Source organism: Melozone crissalis, unplaced genomic scaffold, assembly GCF_028551555.1.
Source record: "Melozone crissalis strain CALT ecotype California unplaced genomic scaffold, PUWL_Pcris_2 ptg000068l_1, whole genome shotgun sequence".
NCBI classification, from domain to species: domain Eukaryota; kingdom Metazoa; phylum Chordata; class Aves; order Passeriformes; family Passerellidae; genus Melozone; species Melozone crissalis.
In genome coordinates this window covers 22,275,137-22,295,764 of record NW_026535846.1, presented here as the reverse complement: position 1 = coordinate 22,295,764, position 20,628 = coordinate 22,275,137, and the positions used below count along the sequence as shown (strand labels likewise).

Below are 20,628 nucleotides of genomic sequence, written 5' to 3'. Positions count from 1 at the left end.
TCAAGCTTTACACAGATGAAAATATTTGACAGACCATGTAATCATGCACAGCACTGTCCCTAAGAAACCAAACTGGGATGTCACATTTTCAACAAACCTAGGGATTGAGTATAATTTGTTGTAACTACGAAACTAAAAGCCTAAGGACTTATACTTCACCTTGCATTTGCCAGGAATTGCTGCTATGGGGAACTGGATCAGCAGTGCAAGCTAACAAGGGAGACAATGTCAGCTATGAAGGCGGAGGGCTACTGAGATCTACTTGCATCATTTCTCTTGTCCTTCTTATTGTTTTGATAAATCCAAATAATTTAACTTCACAGATATTTCTGCACCCTGGAAAATGACTGCAGACTCAAACTCCTGGGTTTTGGACCAAGGACTGTGAACAAGACCTACTGCTCAAGTGCTTTTCCTGGGGAACATCTGCCTATAGGTTTGTCCCTGCTTGTTCTTTTTTCGTGGCAAACTCCCAGGAAACAGTTTTTAATGTCCTAATCAGCAGCTTCAAACACACTACCATTGCAAAGTCAGGCATGCACAGCATCCTGTGCTTTAATGCTTTCCAGCACAGTACTGACCATATCAAAACTGGTTTTTCCTTTCAGTGCATGTGTTCCAGCACCTCATCTCAAAGCCCTCTATCTACAGCTCTGTCAGAACAGCTCCAGAACTGCCTGCTAAGCTTCATAATTATGCTAAGTAGCAGAGTCTAATAATCCATGGGCATACACGAATGCTATCTGAATTACCACCCTTGCTCAGGTCTCAGTGCAAAGCAGAACTGGTGGCTGTGTGCAGAACTTGCATTACTTTTACATAATGATGTGAGAACAACAAAGTCACTGGGGCACTGCCCAAGGAGCCATCCCCAAAGCCAGGCCCATCAGCCCAAACAGCAGGACTGAGCAGCAGCACTCCTGGAACAGCACGGTGCCATGTCACAGCTGTACAGATATCCTCCTACTTTACACAAGGTAGTATCTGACTTTCCTGACATGCATTGTTTGGACTGTGGGCTACCAGCTATGACAGCACCAACACAACTGCTTTTCCTTCCTCCCCCCTGCTCCATCCCTTTGCAAATCATCTTCTCTCTGGCAAATGTTCCTGAGAGTCTTTGCCCGCTTTTGAACATGAATACATTAACACAATGAATGGATTTTATTATCTTTAAGATATCTTCTACCTCTGATTACTTCACACTTAATGCACAAAGAACATTCACATGTAATCTAGACATGTAGGGCATACAGACTAATAATTATATAGTAAAGAGCTCCCATTTAAATATGTGTCATTTACATTTAAAATCCTGTTCATTTTTCTTAACATTCTATATTAAAGCTGATTTAAATTATATCCTAATGCTGCCTTGTAATTGCAAGAGTAAAATTTAGTATTTATTCCAAAGTTAATGAGTATCTATAACTTACATTAACTGGGAAGCAATAAATTACAGTAAAATATTATTTGCTGCACTAAAACCCAGCAGAAATTCTACTGCAGCATAACAGGTAGTTCCAATTCTAGGATTTACAAGTTAGTGCCACACACAGGGGACACCGGTCAGCAACAGTCAACTCAGGCCCAGAGATGGCTCAGCTGATCTTTTAATCTCTCTGATGCCAAGAGGTCCCATCTGAACATCATTTCCACACTGTCTTTGAGATATTCCACACCCATAAGCACGGCATAAAAAGGGGGTGGTTTTTAAATCAAGAGATGAAATGCAAACCCCACCAAGAACCACAGTGCCTCCCCCTCTGGGGCAGCCGAGCTCAGAACGGGACAGAATGAGCAAACTGAGGGCTCCTGCCCCGAACAGCTCTGTGCTCCTGAAGGCAGGTGAGCTGCACAGAGCACACACACACAGCCAGATTTCAGCTGCCTTTGTCTGCACCAACCTTTGAATGGCTCCACTACGACGGAGGGACCATTTTGGTTCCTCTGTGGAGGAAAGCAGAACAGGAGCACATCTGAGTGCTGCTCCCCAGGCTGGGACACAGGCTCACAGCTGCTGGCCACAGTCACAGCTGGGCACAGATCAACACAGGGCTCAGATGCCAAAGGAGCCTGCTCAAGTGAAGCACGAGTGACAGGGGAACAGCAGAGAACAGAAGATTTGTCTGATGCGAGCCCAAAGCCAGCGAGGGGCTCCCAACACCAGGACCACGTATCTGTATTTAGGACCTGCTCAGCACCATCACTGCAAGGAGAACCAGCCTTCCCACGTCTTCAGAAGGCACACACCTGGACTGCTGAAGTAGTGAGATCTGTTTATTCTACACAGATGTAATTAACATCTACAGAGTGGATAATGTACTTCACATCTGCTTCTGGTTACTAATTCAGCCAGTCCCTGAAAACAGAGGCATGCAGACTGGAAAGCCAGACTCATTACCTTTACAACAAAGACCACCAGTTGATTCCCACCAGGACCTGGCCTTATTAACCTTACTTTTAAATTACAAAGTCACAGATGTACTCATCAGTTGCTTGATGAAGATTCATTTGCCAATCTCATCTCACAAAAGGAGTAATTAACGTGAAGACATTACAGGCTGATGATTGGAATTGTTATAACGCAGGACTGCAGACAAATAGCAAGGCACCTGCATATCTGTAACAACTAGAAGCTCTCTCAAATGTTCCAATTTAGTAGCATAATTGTAAGAAATTAAGCAAAAAGCACTGAATTACATCAGTCCTGGGCCTGTTCTGCACACAGTCAGACAAAGAAATTCACGTCTCCAAGTGTAGCACTGTTATAGCTGTGCTGGTTTGAGGACAGAAGAAAAGAACTCTGTCATTTATTTGGCCGTTTTATTAGGAAAGATTGAACAAGTCTTTGGCACATAATCCCTTCCCCAGATCTGGCAAAAGCAGAAGCAAAGCCCAGGCTAAATAACCTGTATTTACAGGTGAGACACTAGCGCCCGTGGAGGAAAGAAGGGTGTGGAGGGGGGAGATGAAAGGTTGGCATCTGAAAGGTGGAGAAAGGAGGGAGGACACAAGGAAAAGGGCCCACAGGGCTCAGCTGAGAAAACTCCAGATGAAAGCACAGACACCAAAGGCTGGGGCATTTCCCGCCCCCTTCAGCACTGGGAGCCAGGGCTCCAGACACTGTCCTTCCCCTCTGCTTTGCTTCAGCCACCTCACAGCCACAAGGACTACACAACACTCCACAAGCAGGTACACAAACCACAGCCCGGTATTTACAGAGCAGCTCCATCCCAGCCCCACTGAGGACTTGTGGCTTTAGCCCAAGCTTATTTACCGTGAACAGAAAAACAGAAACTCGGACAAGTAAAATGCAGCAGATCACAACAGCCTGAGGACAAAACCAGCCCAAAACCACTGTAGAAACTTCAGAGGGAGAATGGTTTCCCAGAAAAGGACACAATGAATATGTGAGAGTACTGGAAAAGAAAATGAGTGCCCTTGTAAGGTACACTGAAATAATCTCTTCCTCTCAATGAAGAGCCCTATGATTTCATGCTAAGATTCTTCAGCAGCTAAGCTTTTCTAAACATATTCAGGGACAGAGAGATGCTATTTTGAAAGACGCCTAGAAGGGTTTTCAGGAGACAAAGACAAAAACTCAAGTCAATGATGAGCAGTAACTGTATAATCCCGAGTCTGTGCTGCCCATCTGAATGTCAGCTGTTTCATGTACAGTTCTCCTCTGACATTTTGCTTTCAAGGCCTGCTTGGTGCTCAAGCCACACATTTTTTAGCTAACCCTGATCTGTGGAGAAGTTTTATCAGCAGCTATTTACCAGCAACACTGCTACAAAAAGCACAACAGGAAATGAACAGCTGCAGTGTTACGTAGATAGATTTCCTTGCACAAAGGAATGAAGACAATCTGAGGGGGGGCATACGGTCATTGAAAAGTTTCTCCACTGAAATGAGAAGCACCAGGTTGTGCAGACCTTGTTATTAATGAGAAGAACTTACTCAGCTAAGCAGCCTGCAAAATCTCATCTTTTGGGGATCTGCTTTCAGTGTGAAAGCACTGCAGTGGAGCCTGGACACTGAAGCAAAGAAGAAAACCCCGAAATATTAAATATTAACTAGATACTATTCAATTAAGGAAAGCTTTCACACAATCCCTCATTCACACTGAAAAAGGACTTGACCATTTTAAAGACAACTCTCAGCACCCAGTGGCTCCACAATTGCAGGAACACACTCCACCATCCCTTCTGCCCCAAACCAAACACAGACTATTTGATCATTTAACACATGACCTAGAGAATACCCTGACCACTGTGTCCCCAGTTTAAAAAAACATATAACAAAACCACAGAAACCTTCAGAAACACAGGCATTACATTTTGCTAGCAATTTAAATGCTGGGAACTTTGGATGCCAGTTAACTACAACACCCAGCTCTCCACCTTCACCAAGACCAAAAGGTTGAGAGATAACTCTGATCAAAATAGTTTTCATTACAGCACACCTGTTTTTTCTCAGGCAGAGGACTCAGTGTGCCATAATCTTTTGGGCTTTGGCTAAGTATTTTCTAAAATGCCATTTCTGATAGGTAATGTACAGTTTAATAGAGGGGGGGTTATTTTTTCCGAGCAGAGACCATTTGTGAACCATCTCTCCATAAGCAGCGTGCACCACCCTGTTGAGCCAGCTCCCCTTAGGAGCCCACGAACCTGGAGGGAGGATGGACCCAGAGCAGGGCTGGACACCCTGGGCACACCACCCTAGGAGGGGAGGCAGGAGCAGCTCCAAGTGGGGCAGCTGTGGCACAGAGAACCCTGCACTGTCCTCTCTGTCCTCCCACTGTCCTCTCTGACAGCTCCCAAAGCCCTGCTGATGGAGAGGCTGAACAAAACCACCCAGCACACGACACCCACAGAGCAGCCCCAGCAATGGATCTGTGAAGGGCCCTGAACACCACATTCCTACCCTAATTTTATCCTCACCCCCATCTCCCATAAATACCCAGAACCCTAAAACTGGGTCACTGCTGCCTGCAGGGCGGCAGGGGAAAATTCATAAATATTGATGCAGGAAAAAGAAATAAACTTTTCTTGGAGAAGTGGGTTCTGCCTACCATGCCCCAGGAGCCTCAGCACCATCAGCATTTTGTGGTGCCAAACCATCATTTAAAGACTGAATTTTATGCCAACTCACTGGCCCTGTCAAGGCTTCCCATTTTCCATTTCAGCCCATTAATACCATGAGAAGCCAAGAGCCTTCTCTGGCCTCAGCAGCACTTCTGGAAAGGACTTGTACTCCCTCCAAAAGCTGCCTTTCCTGATGAGGCTGGGACAGAAGATGCTCTTCCCATGCCAGCAAACACAAACTCCACCTCTAGCTCCAGAGTCCAGCAGCAGTCAGCAGGATTTGTGTTTCAAAGTCACATATCTTCCAGAAACATGGGTTTTCTGATTCAGAAGAGCCTTCTAATAATGAACTGCATGGCCCACAGCTATTTCAGTTTGGTGGTTTTTAAATAGCACAAAAAATTCCACGATAAATTATGTTATTTAAATAACTTAGGACAGGAAAAAAATAGTCACAAACAATTCATCTATTCACAAGGAAAAGCCTTCCAGTAAACACCTGCATGATAAAGGAGAGAATGGACATAAAAGTTCTCCTCTACCACTAAGCTTCAGGTTTTGCCACAGAGGCAAAGAGCAGAGAGCATGAGCTGAGCTCAGTACATCACTAACTGATTATCTCCTCGAGAGAATAATGCAGCTTTCAGACCAAGAACACACAGTTATAGGTCTCTGCTAGAAATTGCTCAGAAATACAATTAGCAGGTAATGTAATTGAACAAGTATGTCTCATAGAAAAGACATAAACTTCAAATTAACCAGAGCCTGAACTTTGTTGTTGGTCACATTTCATACGAGCTGAGACCACCACAGTTCAACAAACCCAGCCTGACTGAAGGGACACACAAACCACCAGCCATGCTGAGCCAAAGTTTGCACCCAACAGGAGCCTATGAACAGAAAGAAAAAACTGTTTGCACATTTTTAATTCAACATATTCTATTCAGGGTGTCATTGTTGTTTCGATATTTAAACAATTCTCACCGGCATTCAAGTTATCCGTAATTTGTTCTACCAGCCCAGCCAAGAGAGCAGAGAACGGCAGCTGGGGAGCAGGAGGTGTGAGGCTGAAGGAAGCTGCATGGACCCTCAGAGAAGGTTATCTGTCCTTTCAGGGCAGGGATGTGTGTGCAGAAGGCTCTTTGACCATGTGTACCCCCATGAAAATGCCCTCAGACACCAACCTGTGTGCACGCACCATTCACTGTCTGCACCACTGAGTCCTTTCAACACCCTGGGTGCTTGCCAAAGAATCAAAGCATTAAAAATGAGGAAAACTGACTGCTCCTGTCCACAGCAGAGCAGCACAAACACGTGTCACCACTCACCTCTGTGCTTACGGGCGCTGAGTTACCCTCCCTTGGCTCTAAAAGCAAGGGCCAGCAGTTCAAGGGAAAATATCACAGCTAGAACAACTGAAACCAAAGGAAAACACGGGATTTGAATGTCTCCCCCCTTACATGGAAAGCACCTCCTCAGAGCAGTCCATAGGTGCCATGGCCCCTCAGAGGGGCAGCTTTGCCATGGCCACAGCACAGGAGCCCACTAAAGCAGCACCACCGGGCCATCAGCAGCGCAGGGCGAGCGCCTCTCCCAGCACCCAGCCCTCCCCAGAGCCTCTGGGCTCGCACAGCCACACACACATTAACAGAACTGACCAAGGATGAGGGAGGACCAAAATAGCTCGCTTTCTTTCTCAAGCCACTGGCAAAAATCAAACCAATTAAAATCATGATCTGAGTCAGTTTTAGTCGATCGCTGGCACCTGGGGCAAAGCGCCGCCAGAGCAGAGCTGCTGTTGGTTTCCAATTGAGCTGTCAGTGAGACAGGGGAAGGGGCTCGAGGAGATGAAGAAGGCATTAATAATAACAGAGGCAAAGACGAGAGCTTGGTCCACACCACGGGCACAGGACTTGCATCAGCTTCCCGCACCCGTCTGACAGCAAGCCTGGCCCAGGGCACCAACAAAACCACAAAGCAAAGAGGAAAACTTGAAGGGAAGCAAAAAAAAACCCCAAAAATGGTGTACAGACACACAGGCGATAAAGAATATTTTTACAAAACAGCTGAAACCAAACAGCAGTTGTGTCCCTCCAGCAGCTCCTGGATGTGGCCGTGCCCTGTGGGGTGGCTGCAGCAATTGGCACGGTGGGGTAAATGCAGGACACGGCTGCTCAGGAGCAAACAGCCCTCTGAAGGTGTGCCACCAACCACAGACAGCAGCACACTCATGTGCCCAAGGCAGCGTGGCTATCTAGCAGGGACCCTGCACGGCAGCACGGTGCCAGCCACACCAGCCACAGGGCACCCAGGCAGGGCCGGGCCACCGAGCAACACCAACAGCACCAACACACAGCAAAGCTGTTCTGACAGACCCTGACCCTGACAGAGGCAGTCCACATCTAAAAAACCCCAAGTGACCAAACAACAACAACAAAAACATCACCACAGGACAGAAGCTAAAAATAAGACTCTGCAACACTGCTTTTCATCAGGTCTGCCTGTGTGCCTGAAAGGGGAGAGCTTGCAGTGAGCAATACCTGCCCTCACTCTGGAGTCAGGATCACAAACAGCTCATCAATTCCCAATAGCTCACACGCGGCTCGAGCCAAGGTCTCGTTTGTCTGGGGAGGAAAAACAAGAGCAAGAAATGATTACAACTCTAAAAATACCATGGAGAGAGAGCTGCAAGGCTGCTCCTTGGCAGGGGCTGGCTCTGCCGCCACTGCCACAGCCCTGGGCGCACCGGGGCACTGTGCCCACACACACTGTCCCTCTGGGGCCAGCAGGACCTGTCCTTGCAGGAGAGCCTGGCAAGGTGCTCACTCCCTCCAGCTGCACCCTCCAGTGCTCCAGGCTGACCTAAAGCCGGTCCTGTGGTTCATGAGGCACTTGGAGGAGCACAGGGAGGATTTACACGTTTGTCATCCCAGCCTGTGGGGACAGCACCCCACCGAGGCAGAGGAACTGGACAGGGACCAGGTTCCAGAGGTAGCCAAGGCGCAGGAAATAATTAGTGAACTATATCGGCCTACTGAAAGAGGTGGACTTTGCATTTTGAGATTCCCATCTTAACCTCCCTTCCAGACAAAGTGAAAAGGATGGAGACATGGCGTGTTTCCAAAAGGACAAGCCGAAAAAAGATTAACCTGCATATGTGCAAAGAGAGTGTTTAACACCACAGCACCCAGAGAAAAGCCTGTTACTACACAAGATGGAAATTTAGCTACCACCACACCACATCAAAAGAAACCACCACGTTTCACTCTTCTGCTTTAAAATCTGTCCCACGCCTTCCTCATATGTCTGCACCTCCTGATCAATTACCTTATGTCAAAGCCTTGTTACACACACACACTCACACGCAAGTTTTAATTGATTTACTCAAGTCAGTGAGCAAGGAATAAATTAAATTACATCTTGGGAAATAAAGCTGGGCACGCCAGGGCAGCCCGCCTCACTGCTGCAGGATTTGAAAGCTCAGAAACAAAGGCAGATCTGGTTTGCTGCCACAGTTTGATGTGAAGCCTCAAAGTGCCTGAGAGCTGTGCTGGCCCAGCTGGTCCTCAGCCAGCCCACGGCAGGGCAGCCAGGGTGCTGAGCCTACAAGCACAGACCCTGCTCACTGATCACAGCAGCACCAGCCAGAATTCATCCAGCAGCTCCCTCCTCACAGCACAGCACAGAGCCAGCACACAGCCCACTGCAGACATGAGCACTGAACAGAAAACGCACATAAAACCAACATTTCCGTGCTTTGTGATGGTATTTTGACTGGGTCAAAACTGATGCCACCACCTTTTAAAGACTATTCATTCTCACCAAATTTACCAAGATGATCCTTCAAGACCTTTGAGTCAATAATCCTATGCTAGTGAATAAAGGTAAAACATAAATAAGAAACAGATGAAGATGAAGATATTGTAAGAGATTGAATTATACAGAATAATTCCCAAAGGCAAATTTTGAAGCACCAACAATCAAAATACAGCAGAACTGGAGAGGCAGCAGCTGCCTTCAAGGACATCCAGCACAGGACAGGGTAAAACTTCAAACCACACTGTTCAGTTCACAGCATCTCCCAGGCAATCTCTCATTCCTAAACACAGGATTCTGCTCCCTTTTATTTACCAGCACGGTTTTCTGCTGCTGCAAGATCAGATCAGGAATCATATCTGTTTCTCTTACATACTTCAGTAATCCCATACTGCAGAATCAAGGCTGAAAATTGCAGTTCATTCTAGCAATCTTCAGGCTTATCTCAGAACATTGATTAACACAACCCCCTGCCACACTTTTTATAAAGAAAAAAACTGGGGGAAAAAAGAATATTTAAAATATTGATCCCAAGAGCGGTCAGCACTGTGAAGTGCAAAGCGTGTCACACTTCCACTGAGGGTTTGTGTCACACTTCCACTGAGGGTTTGTGTCACAAGGCTGGCACTGAGCAGCACAAACCACGCCTCAGTCTGACCTGACAGGACAGCACAGCTCAGGTGCTGCTCCTCAGAAGGTGCTGCCCAAATAAACACCAATGATCTATCAAAGTCGCTCACCAGCAGTTATTCAAACCCAACCCAAGCACAGGACAGTTTAAAATGCTAACAGCAGCAATAAGAACTGTAATTAGAGATGTGACTGAGGAGGCAAAAAAGCCCTATAAAAGAAGAGGGTTCCACAGTGATGCAGGCACTGTGGATGCACTGATAGTGCTCTCCCAGCTCTGTGGGTGCACTGATAGCAGTGCTCTCCCAGCTCTGTGGGTGCACTGACAGCAGTGCTCTCCCAGCTCTGTGGATGCACTGATAGCAGTGCTCTCCCAGCTCTGTGGGTGCACTGATAGCAGTGCTCTCCCAGCTCTGTGGGTGCACTGATAGCAGTGCTCTCCCAGCTCTGTGAAGGGTGGCAGGCTCTGTGGGTGCACTGACAGCAGTGCTCTCCCAGCTCTGTGGGTGCACTGATAGCAGTGCTCTCCCAGCTCTGTGGGTGCATTGATAGCAGTGCTCTCCCAGCTCTGTGGATGCACTGACAGCAGTGCTCTCCCAGCTCTGTGAAGGAAGATCAATGTGTTATCTCCTCTCAGGGACAGAGGCACTGCCTGACAAACAGCTCACTCACACTCTGCACCTCAGCCATCAAATCTGCTAGGCTTTCTCCATTTCTCTCACAAGCCCTTTGTCACTCACTCAGCCCGCCTCACGCACACTCAACGGCTCCTGCAATGTACTGAAGGTAAGAATTTGTGATAGTGGGAATGTGGCATGACAAGAATATCCAACTTTCACTGATAGGGACCCAAAGCAGAGCGCTAACAGCTTTTGGGCAAATGGAAAGTGGAGATGTTTGGCACCTTGCAGGACAGATTGTCAAGTCTTTTCTGCACCATTTCAGGCTGTCAAACCTGCGTGCTTTCCCTGCAGTCTGATATTACTACGAGTTACACCCACAGTATCTCCTCTTCCATTACATTCTTCAGCTTCCTTGTGCTCTCCAGAGACTTTTCAAAGCTCATTTTCCATCGTTCAAAGTCTCACAGAATCTGCTTTCTCCTGCCACTGTACCACATTTTCTCCCCCTTCCATTCTCAGCCTGGCACCTCTTATTCATTCCACAAAGCAATTTAAAGTCCATCCTTCATGATCAAACGTGGAGTGAAACAAAAGCACTTCCAGACCAAAGGGCACAGCCCTGCCACCTCGCTACTGAGCTTCCAACATCCTCCGCAGCACTGACACGAAACCCTGCTTTTTTCAGCTGTTATGTATTTCAAAATCCCTTCCTAACATTGTTCAGAAGGGCCTGACTAATTTTTCTGATCATACTCAAAAGTCTTGAAGAAACATCTCTGTTTTGACGGGAGGTCTTTTCAGACCAAGGGTGGAACAAGGACAGCCATGGAAAACCTGACAGGTCTTTCTCCTTAAAATAGCTCCAGTGTGACTGTTTTTCCTGAGAAATCTCAAAGAAGTTTTGCTTATGTCCCAGTGGGGAAACAAACTCAAATTTTTAAACCCTGAAAGTTGCCATGAAAAGAACTGAAAACTTTCATAGCTCTGCACAATCCTTTTCTCCTCTACAGTCATTAATTGCTGCCACTTAAATTAGGCATCCCTAAACAAGGGCATCTACTGTTCTTAAATGAACTACTAGGAAAAAGTCCAAGTTCATCTTTCTCCTGTCTTCCACGCTGTCCTCTCCTTGTGCAGGAGCTGCTGGATCATTGCCTATAAAGCTTTCACTGCTCTCCATCACCTACCAACGGGACACCCCTCATGAACTGTCATTTACACTAATCCCCAACATCCCAGAAATCATGGGATAGAAATTCCTCCCAAGCACACAATTGTACAAACACAACTTGAAAACTGGGGTTTGCACTGATAATCTGAAAAGAAACAAAAAACAAAAACGAAACCCCAAAAACCAAACCAAACAAACAAGATGAAAGCCAACCCCAAAACCAGCAGCCAGCCCCTCCTGCAGCCAAGGAAACCATTTGTGCTGCTCTCCAGTGGCCCAGTAGCACAGCCCTGCATGGCCAGCAGCCAGCCAGCAGCACCCACACACACATTCCTCCCCCAGCCTCCCTGGCCAGGCAGTGTCCTGACCTTGCAGCGGGTCTGAAACCGCTCACGCTCCACCCCAAAATCCCTTTCCAGCTGGAGCCAGACTTCTGACCCTGCTGCTGCAGCCTCCCCACGAGGTGATGAAGGAGAGCCTTGCCATGTGATGCCTCTTGACTTACTTCACTCTGACCACCTTTTATTGAGCGCCGCCAAAGCAAACGCAAAGCCAATATCCTCTCTCAGAAAGCAAACAGGGCAGAGCGGGAAGGGGAGAAGAGCAGCAGATGAAAGTCACTCCAGCTCTCCTTGCCCAATCACTTGAAAGCAGCCAGCTATTTTTGGCAGTCTCTGGATTCAGGCACTGCTATGCAAGACGAGAGGCAAACGTGAGGCAGAGCACATGACAGAGCTGCCCTCTGCACGCCGTGAGATGGCTCTGCGCTGTCCTGGGGGGCTGCAGGGACCCCCGCCCCTCCAGCAGAGTAATCACTGCGGGCAGGAGGGAGCCCTGCTCCTGGGATGGCCTCACACAGCTGCAGACCACTCCCTGGGGAAATGCATCCACCTGCAGTGCCCACCAACACTGCAAGCCCCGAAAATACCTCCACGTCTGTATTGCACCAGGGAGGACTCTCACGGATCAGGCTCTGCTCTGCACCCCACCAGGAGTGACAGCGGCTTGCAGCGGCTCCATCCCGGCTTCTTGTTCGCCTGCAGCACTCGGAGGAACAAAGTCACACCAGCTCAGAGCACTGTGTATGATTACAATTAAAACACTGATCATTTTCCAGGCAGTACTGTGGCACAACTTGGGCAAAATGACATGTAAGAGCAACACAAGAATTTCACATGTGTACTGAACACACAAGATAGCTGCCCAGAAATCCACAGCAGATGTAAAAGCCAAAGGAAAAATGTTTCTGTGTAAGCAGACTGACAGCACACTGGCAATGTGGGGAAGTAAATCCAGCCTCAGCTACTTGAACAGTGTGGCCAGGAGCTACATAAGGGACACAAGTGACACCCAAAGCAAATCCCTGCAGAGCACACAGCTCAGAGGGGAGTACACCATGCCCACCTCTGATCTGATCCCACCACCACAGCAGAAATTCATCCTAAACTGGCTGGTAACTAAATGCACACGTATCAAAGATATCAAGCACTGGTTAAACAGTTTATTCTTAAAGCAACCAAGAGAGCCTTGTATGAATTATGTCAGACCCCAGCTTTTGAAAAGCACCTAGAGATTCCGTGGGCCACAGAACAGAGTATCTCCATAAATACACCTTCATTTCAGCTGCAAGCACAACAGTGGCACAGGTAACAAAGCACCAGCAGCTCAGATTCAGTCAATCCTGAACTGTGTACATGTAATGCAGCCCAGATCAATGGCAATTCGATTGCTATTTCAGGAATATCTCTTCTTCCCACCTCATTTCTGTCCTCTGCTCCCTCCCACCTCCCAGTGATGCTCTAATTATTCAAACAACGTAAGCAGTGTTCAATCCACGCCAGCCCTTTCTTCCTTCAGCACTGACCTTGCCTTATACATCACTCTCACAAAACTAATTAAGTGGAGAACAGTCTCACTTTACACTCTCTTCATGAGAAGAACTGAATTGTTACCTGCCCGAGGGTGCAATTCAAATTATTTTCGCCTTCATTTCACTCAGCAACACAATACAAATATTGAGCACGAAACCAGACAATTCACAGAAACCTTTACCCAAGATACCACACACAAAAATAAAAGGATTATTGTTAATAACATCTATAACCTAGTTGTCTCATTTTGGTTTTTAACATGCATTTTCATGTAAGCTTGACCAAGACGTGTATTTTGGGAAAAGGAGGGAGTTTTGTTAGGTCAAATTATGTAGCCGAGGAAGGAAAAACAGTTTGGGCTACACAAGCCCTAGAGCCAGGCTCAGCTGAGAGGGACAGGAGTGGCCAAGAACCCTTCCGAGCCACAGAGGAGATCTGAGACCACGGAATCTGTGAGAGCATCCAGCCACCAACAGGGCAGCTCCTCTCCAATACACAGAGACACAGAACTCCTGGCCTGAAAATGCTCAGCTAAGGGTTGTCCAGGATGGGAGGCGTGTCCTCGTGGAGTTCCAAATGTTTTATTGCACACAGAACACCTCCAGATTTACAGAGGGTTTCATACAAGCATGGATTCAGTGCTTGCAGGAGGCTGAGGAACAGGACTTGCCCCATCTTTGCTCCTGAGAAGGTTTTTCACACAACTCTGGAGCTGTGGCTTCTGCAGGAGACATCAGCACTAACACACCATGAGGAGCAGGAGCAGAAATTGAGCGTGCACGGGCCCAAGGCTGCCCTGCAGCCTCCATTCCCAAAGCACGGGGGTGAGACCAGTGCCTTGCAGGAAATCTCAGTAGATGGCACAAATTCAGTTAATGACACGCCTGCAGTGTACTGTGGGTGGCCACAGAGCAGAGATGCCAGATTCTAGGCCATGCAGATTCTGGTGCATCTGCTGCGCTCCCCCTCTGCAGCGCCCTGCAAGGCTCTGTGGGGCTGCTCGTCCTCCAGGCTTCCTTTGGAGATTTGGCATCTGCAAGAGGCAACTATAATTAAGTTTTCTCTAGAAGCAAAAAAAAAAAAAGACTTTTACTACCTTCTGTACAACACAAGTTGTTGGCATGGACAGCAGCCACACAGAACCAACACCAACAAACCCCCGAGCGTGGAGCTTGTCCCTGGAAATTCTGCCTCGCTGTGGATTTCCTCAACACTAAAACCATTCAGGAGCATCAGCACAAATGTGCTGGCATTTCCATCTCAACACTGCTTCCACTTTTTAGCTGCTGACGTTTTATCAACATATGTGAGGGGCAACAGTCTTGGGATTGAGAGGGAAGGATGTTTCTTTTATAGAGCTCCTGTCGTTTGTGGTACCAAAGCCAGCCCAGCTAATGAGTCAGAACAGGAGGTAGTTACTGTAAATATTCCAAGCATGGGCACATTAACAACCTCCCACTAATCAGAGGCAATGCCACGGGCAGACAGAGAACTCCCACTGGTGTCACTGGGAGTTCCGAATGGATCAGGGCTCGGCCAAGCACTGAGCATCCATTGTGACCTGAGGGATCAATAGCAGGATGGGACGGGCCACGGCCCAGATTCTGGCTGGCTCTTTCCAGTGGGCGATGCAGGCTTCTATGCAAAGTGAAATCTGCAGCCTCACACAGGAGCCTCCGAGATTTCCAGTGTGAAGGGAACACAAGCACTGTGGTTAACTCACTGGTGCCGTTCCATGTTTGTAACACAAACACAAGTTGTGATGTGTGGGTCAGAAGCACCAACTGACCACAAAGACCCAGTGTGCTGCTGGCAAGCGCCTGCCTGAACAGCTCCTCGAGCTCACATCCTGAACTGCAGCTGCTGCTGAAGTCTGGGGGGCTTTTGGTCTGCAATGAAAAGAACTGGCGCCCAAGTTTCTGCCAGAAAGACACAGAACTGCCCTGCCTGCGACCTGAGCTGGCCAAGCAGCGCTCGAGGCACTCGGCACCGGGCTCCCTTCCCCCTTCTCGCCACGGCTGCACTCCCTGCTAATTTTGATCCCGTGGCCTCAGACCAAGACGTGGTCAGCTTACATGCTGCTCCTCCTCAGTCCCTGAAGTAAGTTACTGTCTCATGAATCAGTTCTATAGAAATATAACTGTTGAGATCAGCTTCTTTATTTTCGTCAGCTTTTCTCCAGACCTTTCAATCATAAGCTGCATTATCCGATATTCCCATAAAGCCAGGAAAAGCAGTAATAGACACCTCAAAATTCTGACTTCTGTTCTTCCTGCCAAGTGAATTCTCTAAGTGCTTTGTTTTCTGCTGTCACTGAATTAGAATAGTACCTGTACTTCCAGAATCTTCACTGTTACTGTCACTATTTCAATACACTCTTCTCGCATTAGAAGCTTTCAGCTTCAAAAATGCTCCTATTTTGCTTTCTGCAGAAGAAAATACACTCTGCATTTCCTCACTGCTTATGGCTGAGGGGATCAGACTTTTGGACAAAGCTATCCCAGTTCCTTGTGGTGACAGCACAGCGACAGCAACAGATCCCCCTGCATCTGCTTTGATGGGGAAGCCAATAGTACACAACCCCCTTAGTAAAAAGGAACACAAATGCAGATTATTCCACTCCTCAGATTGAGTTTGAGACTCTCTGCTCCAGGGCCTGGCTGTAAGAGCAGGCAGCGCGGGCTCTGCAAGGGCCAGCCCCAAAGCACAGGGCTTCCAGCACTCAGCTCCTTCCCCATGCGTGCCCAGGGCTCTCCTCCTGCCCACAGCCCTCCCCAGACAGAAGATATAATAAATTAATGATTAATAAAATATTAATTCAAACCAGGTGATGCTGGTCCAGCCCCAAGGACCGACGGGGACACTCAAAGCGCTGTGCCCAGAGTGCAAGGCCAACACTTCTGGGGAAATGCCCTGCCCTGGCACAGCCACGGCTCTGGGCACAGCAGCTCCGTGCCAGGACAAGAACCTGCCTGGTGGGAGCTGCTCTGCTGTGCTGGGAATGCAGGAGAGCTGCCCCAAAATCAGTGAGTGCCCACTGCTGTGCTGGGAATGTACCTGGAGCATCCCCTGAGCACTGAGCTGCCCCCAAAATCACTGAGTGCCCACTGCTGAGCTGGGAATGCACCCGGAGCATCCCCTGAGCACTGAGCTGCTCCCAAAATCAGTGAGTGCCCACTGCTGAGCTGGGAATGCACCCGGAGCATCCCCTGAGCACTGAGCTGCTCCCAAAATCAGTGACCACTGCTGTGCTAGGAATGCAGGAGAGCTGCCCCAAAATCACTGAGTGCCCACTGCTGTGCTGGGAATGCACCCAGAGCATCCCCTGAGCTGCTGCTCCCCAAATCAGTGACCACTGCTGAGCTGGGAATGCAGGAGAGCTGCCCCCAAAATCAGTGAGTGCCCACTGCTGTGCTTGGATTGCACCCAGAGCATCCCCTGAGCACTGAGCTGCCCCAAAATCACTGAGTGCCCACTGCTGTGCTGGGATTGCACCCAGAGCATCCCCTGAGCACTGAGCTGCCCCAAAATCACTGAGTGCCCACTGCTGAGCTGGGAATGCACCCCGAGCACCCCCTGAGCTGCTGCTCCCCAGTCAGTGCCCACTGTGGGACGCTGAGCTGCTCCTCCCCAGCCCCTGGCACTCCTGCCCCCCGGGCACAGTGCGGTGACACGGACACTGCCCGGGTGAAGGCAGCCCAGAGGGGACAGGCTGCTCTGGAAGCAGCTGCTGGCTGCCCCAAACAGCCTCCAGCCCCGAGCAGCACTGCCCCTGTGCCCCGGGCAGCAGCTGGGAGCACACCTGGGCTGGCAGCACCCTGCACCTTCCAGCTCTCACACACTGAATTAAACATAGGGGAGGGGAAATCAATGCCATCGTCTGCCCTAATCCTACAGGTACACAGCACAGTTATTGCAGCATCCTGCAGAAAGGAAAGGTGCACATCCCTGACTTCATTCTGTTAATCCGTGAGCTTTAGTTAAGATTAGGATAGATAATGCTAAATGCCCACAGCCACTTTTAAAAGCAACCAGATATTGAGCAAAACACAGCCATCACTGGGTTTTCCAGGCAGGACTTACAACTGGGACCAACACAGTCTTAAGCAAGCAGTTACCTTCCTCTTTGGCTTCAGGAAAGAAGTGAAAAACCCCCACTGTTTTAATTAAAAATAGATTTTTATACTTCTGTAACACCTGCAGAACTCCACTGACACCACCACAGACTTTACAAAAGCATAATTTCACTGCAAACAACCACTGCAAAGCAGTTCAGTATTTGCTCTGAATTGTGCTTTTTCCCAGCAAAATCCATGGCCTTTCAAGGGTCTGGATAAATCAGTTTTTTCTAGAAAGAGCCACCCCAAATCCAGGGGGAGAAAGTGTCTCTTAACAACATACACGGTGCAGCTCCTACATTTGGGCTGAACATGGCCCTCCCCAAATCCTGTAGAGAACTACAGCAAGGTCTCACCTCATGCATGGCCCTGCAATGCCTGAGAAAGCTTCAGGAGTGAGAAACGCTGGCACTGCTCTCACTGAGAAGCATCCCACATTTACAGGCAAACACAGCCCTGGGACAGCTGCATTTACAGCAGGTACTCAAACCACACCACCCTCCCTTACAGAGGGGGTACCTGAACCAGCACCACCAGCCACTCGCACACAAAACATGAACGAGAGGTTAACTAACCCAAAACCACAGAGCTTTCTCTCAGGACTCCAGCGCCACAGGACACCTGCAGAAAAATGCAGGAAATGGTATCCCATCCTTTCCAGGCAAATTATAAATTGTTTAATTGTATAAAAAAACCCATCCAGACCAAAAAATCTTAACAAAAACCCCACCCATCACTGCCTGGATTTACTACGGCTGGAGCCAAATCAAACATTCCCATGGAGAGCATTAACACTTGCAATGACCAAAAGAGAATTCAGGTGGTTCAGAGGAAAGAACATTTCCTATTGTCTACAACTCAAGAGGCTGAGGAGGACCACGCAGCCTATACATGAGCCAGTAAATATGAACTCCTTCTCAGCATCCCCGAGCCTCTCCAAAAGCTGTTCCACAGGTGCTCCCCACCACTCACAAACCTCCTCACACATGTGGGCTCCTCCTGCTGCACCCACAACTGCCTCTCTGCTTGGTGGGAACACACAAAGTTTCTCTACGAGCTCAGGGAGCGGAGCAGCCTCTCCTGAGGCAGAGCAGCAGCACCCACTGCTTTTCCTGAGCCTCACAATATTCACCTGCTCACCCTGTCAGCACTGACATCACAGCCTCGCACGTCTCAGGCACCACTGACTCACTAACAGACACACGAGTGCCTTTGTCCCACCGCTCTGAAATGTGCCAAAGCAATTTCAGACGTGAAGTGTGTCATTAGAACCTGTAATCACAGCACAAAATGCAATATGTAAGCTTGATTTTAAAAATAAGCTTTCAGGCAAGCATAGCACAAGTACGGCAATTTCTTTTTGCTTACGTTCGTACCACAGTTCTAAATCATGCAAAATAACTCCTCAGAAAGGCGGGAATCTTTTGTTCTGCACTGCTTAATAAATTATTTAAAGCGCAATATAGCGAATAAGGCCACCATGAAAGAAAATCAAAATCAGCTCAACTTCAAAGGATATAATGTAAAGGCAAAACATATTTATCTAAAAAAAGTAAGGTTTTGCAATGCATCTAAGTAGTGAAGTCGATTGTGTTGCTGAGAAAAAAAATGTCACGCAAACGCTAAGGATTTGGACATGAGACAGAACATAGTAAGAAGGGGAAAGACAGAGTTGGGAAAAAACTCACATAAAAAGAACATTACAAAAGAAGCTTTCCAAAGCGTTAAACATAAATTTTCAAAACCATGAAACCAAAAAGCTTTTTATCAAGAATAGAAAGGCTGTATTGTTTTGATTCGGCCTCTCTGGCTGCTAAAAAAGTAAACGGCAGGGAAGTGTCCCACTCGCTTTTACAGAACTGGGAAATGAGGGGCGGGTTTCGGTCCTGCGGGGAGGCCCGGCCCCAGCCCCCTCCGACACCACACTGGGGTGTCGGGGAGCCCCCGGGGACACCCCGAGGGACAGCGAGCCCCGAGCCGGCCGGGGTGGCACGGGGCGGCACGGGGCACGCGGGCACCTGTGCGGGCACGACCCCGGCGGGGAACCCGGCAGGGAACCCCGGTACTGTACCCCGGCAGGGAACCCCGGCAGGGAACCCCGGCACCGTACCCAGACAGGGAACCGAGCAGGGAACCCCGGCAGGGAACCCTCGCACCCTGGCAGGGAACCCCGGCAAGGACCCCGTACGCGGGCAGAAACCCCGGCCATGCCCCCGGCGCGGGCAGCCCCAGCGCCGCGGGGCCCGGGGCGAAGCGGGGCGGGGAAACCCCCGTGCCCGGCCCGGCTGGGTGCCCGGCCCCGCTGGGTGCCCCGGCCCCGGCCCCGGTGCCCGTCTCCATGGCGATGTGTGCCCTCCCCGCCGCCGGCCGGAGCCGCCGCAGCGCCGAGCACCCCCGGCCCCGGCCGGAGCCGCCCCCTCCCCTCCCCTGGCCGCCGGGGAACGGGGGGGCCCCGGTGCCGCATTGAGCGGGCCCCGCGGCCGAGCCGGGGTGCCGGGCAGCGCCGGGTGCCGCTCCCTGCCGAGCCGGGGCTGCCCCCGGAGCCGTGCCCCCCTCCCGGCCCCGTGAGCTGCCCGCGGTCGGGCCGGGGAACGCGCCGCCGATCGGGGCGGCTGCGCCTGCCTTACCCTTGGAAGCATCTTTCTCTTCTTTGGGCTTGATCACCTTCCCGCTCATAGACCCCAGCTTGGGTGGGAAAATCCCCGGGAGCGTCGCGAATTCCGGCCGGACCAAAGAAACCTCGGGCGGGGGGCAGCGTGCGTGCGCGTGGGGGATCCTCTACGCCGAAAAGGCTGAAATAACACCGGGAGCGGGGGAAGGGGGGGCACTGAGGAGCCGGCGAGCTGCCCGCTCCCCGGAGCGGAGCCTCGGAGCCCGGCGGCGCCGCCGCGGTGCCTGCGGGAGCCGAGCGGGGAGCGGGGGGCTCCGGCAGCCGCAGCACCGAGCCCCTGCGCCGCTCGCCGTGCCGGAGACAAAAGCGATATTCCCCGCGTCCGCCCGGCCCCGGCCCCCTCCTTCCCCCGCCTCCCCGGCTCTGCCTCCCCTCCCCAGGGCCAGGGAAGCGCAGCTGATCCTGCAAGTCCCACCGACCGGGGGGAGGGGGGTACCGTGACTGGGGAGGGGTTGTTCGCTTGGGTGTGTTGGGTTCGCGTTTTTCTCTTTTCGCATCCTCCCCTAATAATAATGGGATGGAGCAGCTGAGCCGCAGCCGCGGATAGGCGGAGGAGGAGGACGCGAGTCCCCGTCACTGCAGAAGAGGCGGCAGGTTTACGCTCGCGGCAGCGAGGAGGGCTGGAGGGGCAGCTCCAG

General features: G+C 50.0%; 1 protein-coding gene across 2 annotated transcripts in view; it reads right to left on the bottom strand.

Moving 5' to 3' along the window:
- FGF13 (fibroblast growth factor 13) overlaps positions 1-20,225 on the bottom strand; it is a 196,408-nt gene extending 176,183 nt beyond the window's left edge. Inside the window, exon 1 of one of the 2 annotated variants that reach the window (XM_054289570.1) lies at positions 19,947-20,225. In XM_054289570.1, coding sequence (XP_054145545.1) covers positions 19,947-19,995 — 49 coding nt within the window. In that variant the 5' untranslated portion in view covers positions 19,996-20,225. The remainder of the gene's footprint in view (positions 1-19,946) is intronic. The other variant, XM_054289572.1, reaches the window with a different exon arrangement.
- Between the last annotated feature and the right edge of the window lie 403 nt (positions 20,226-20,628).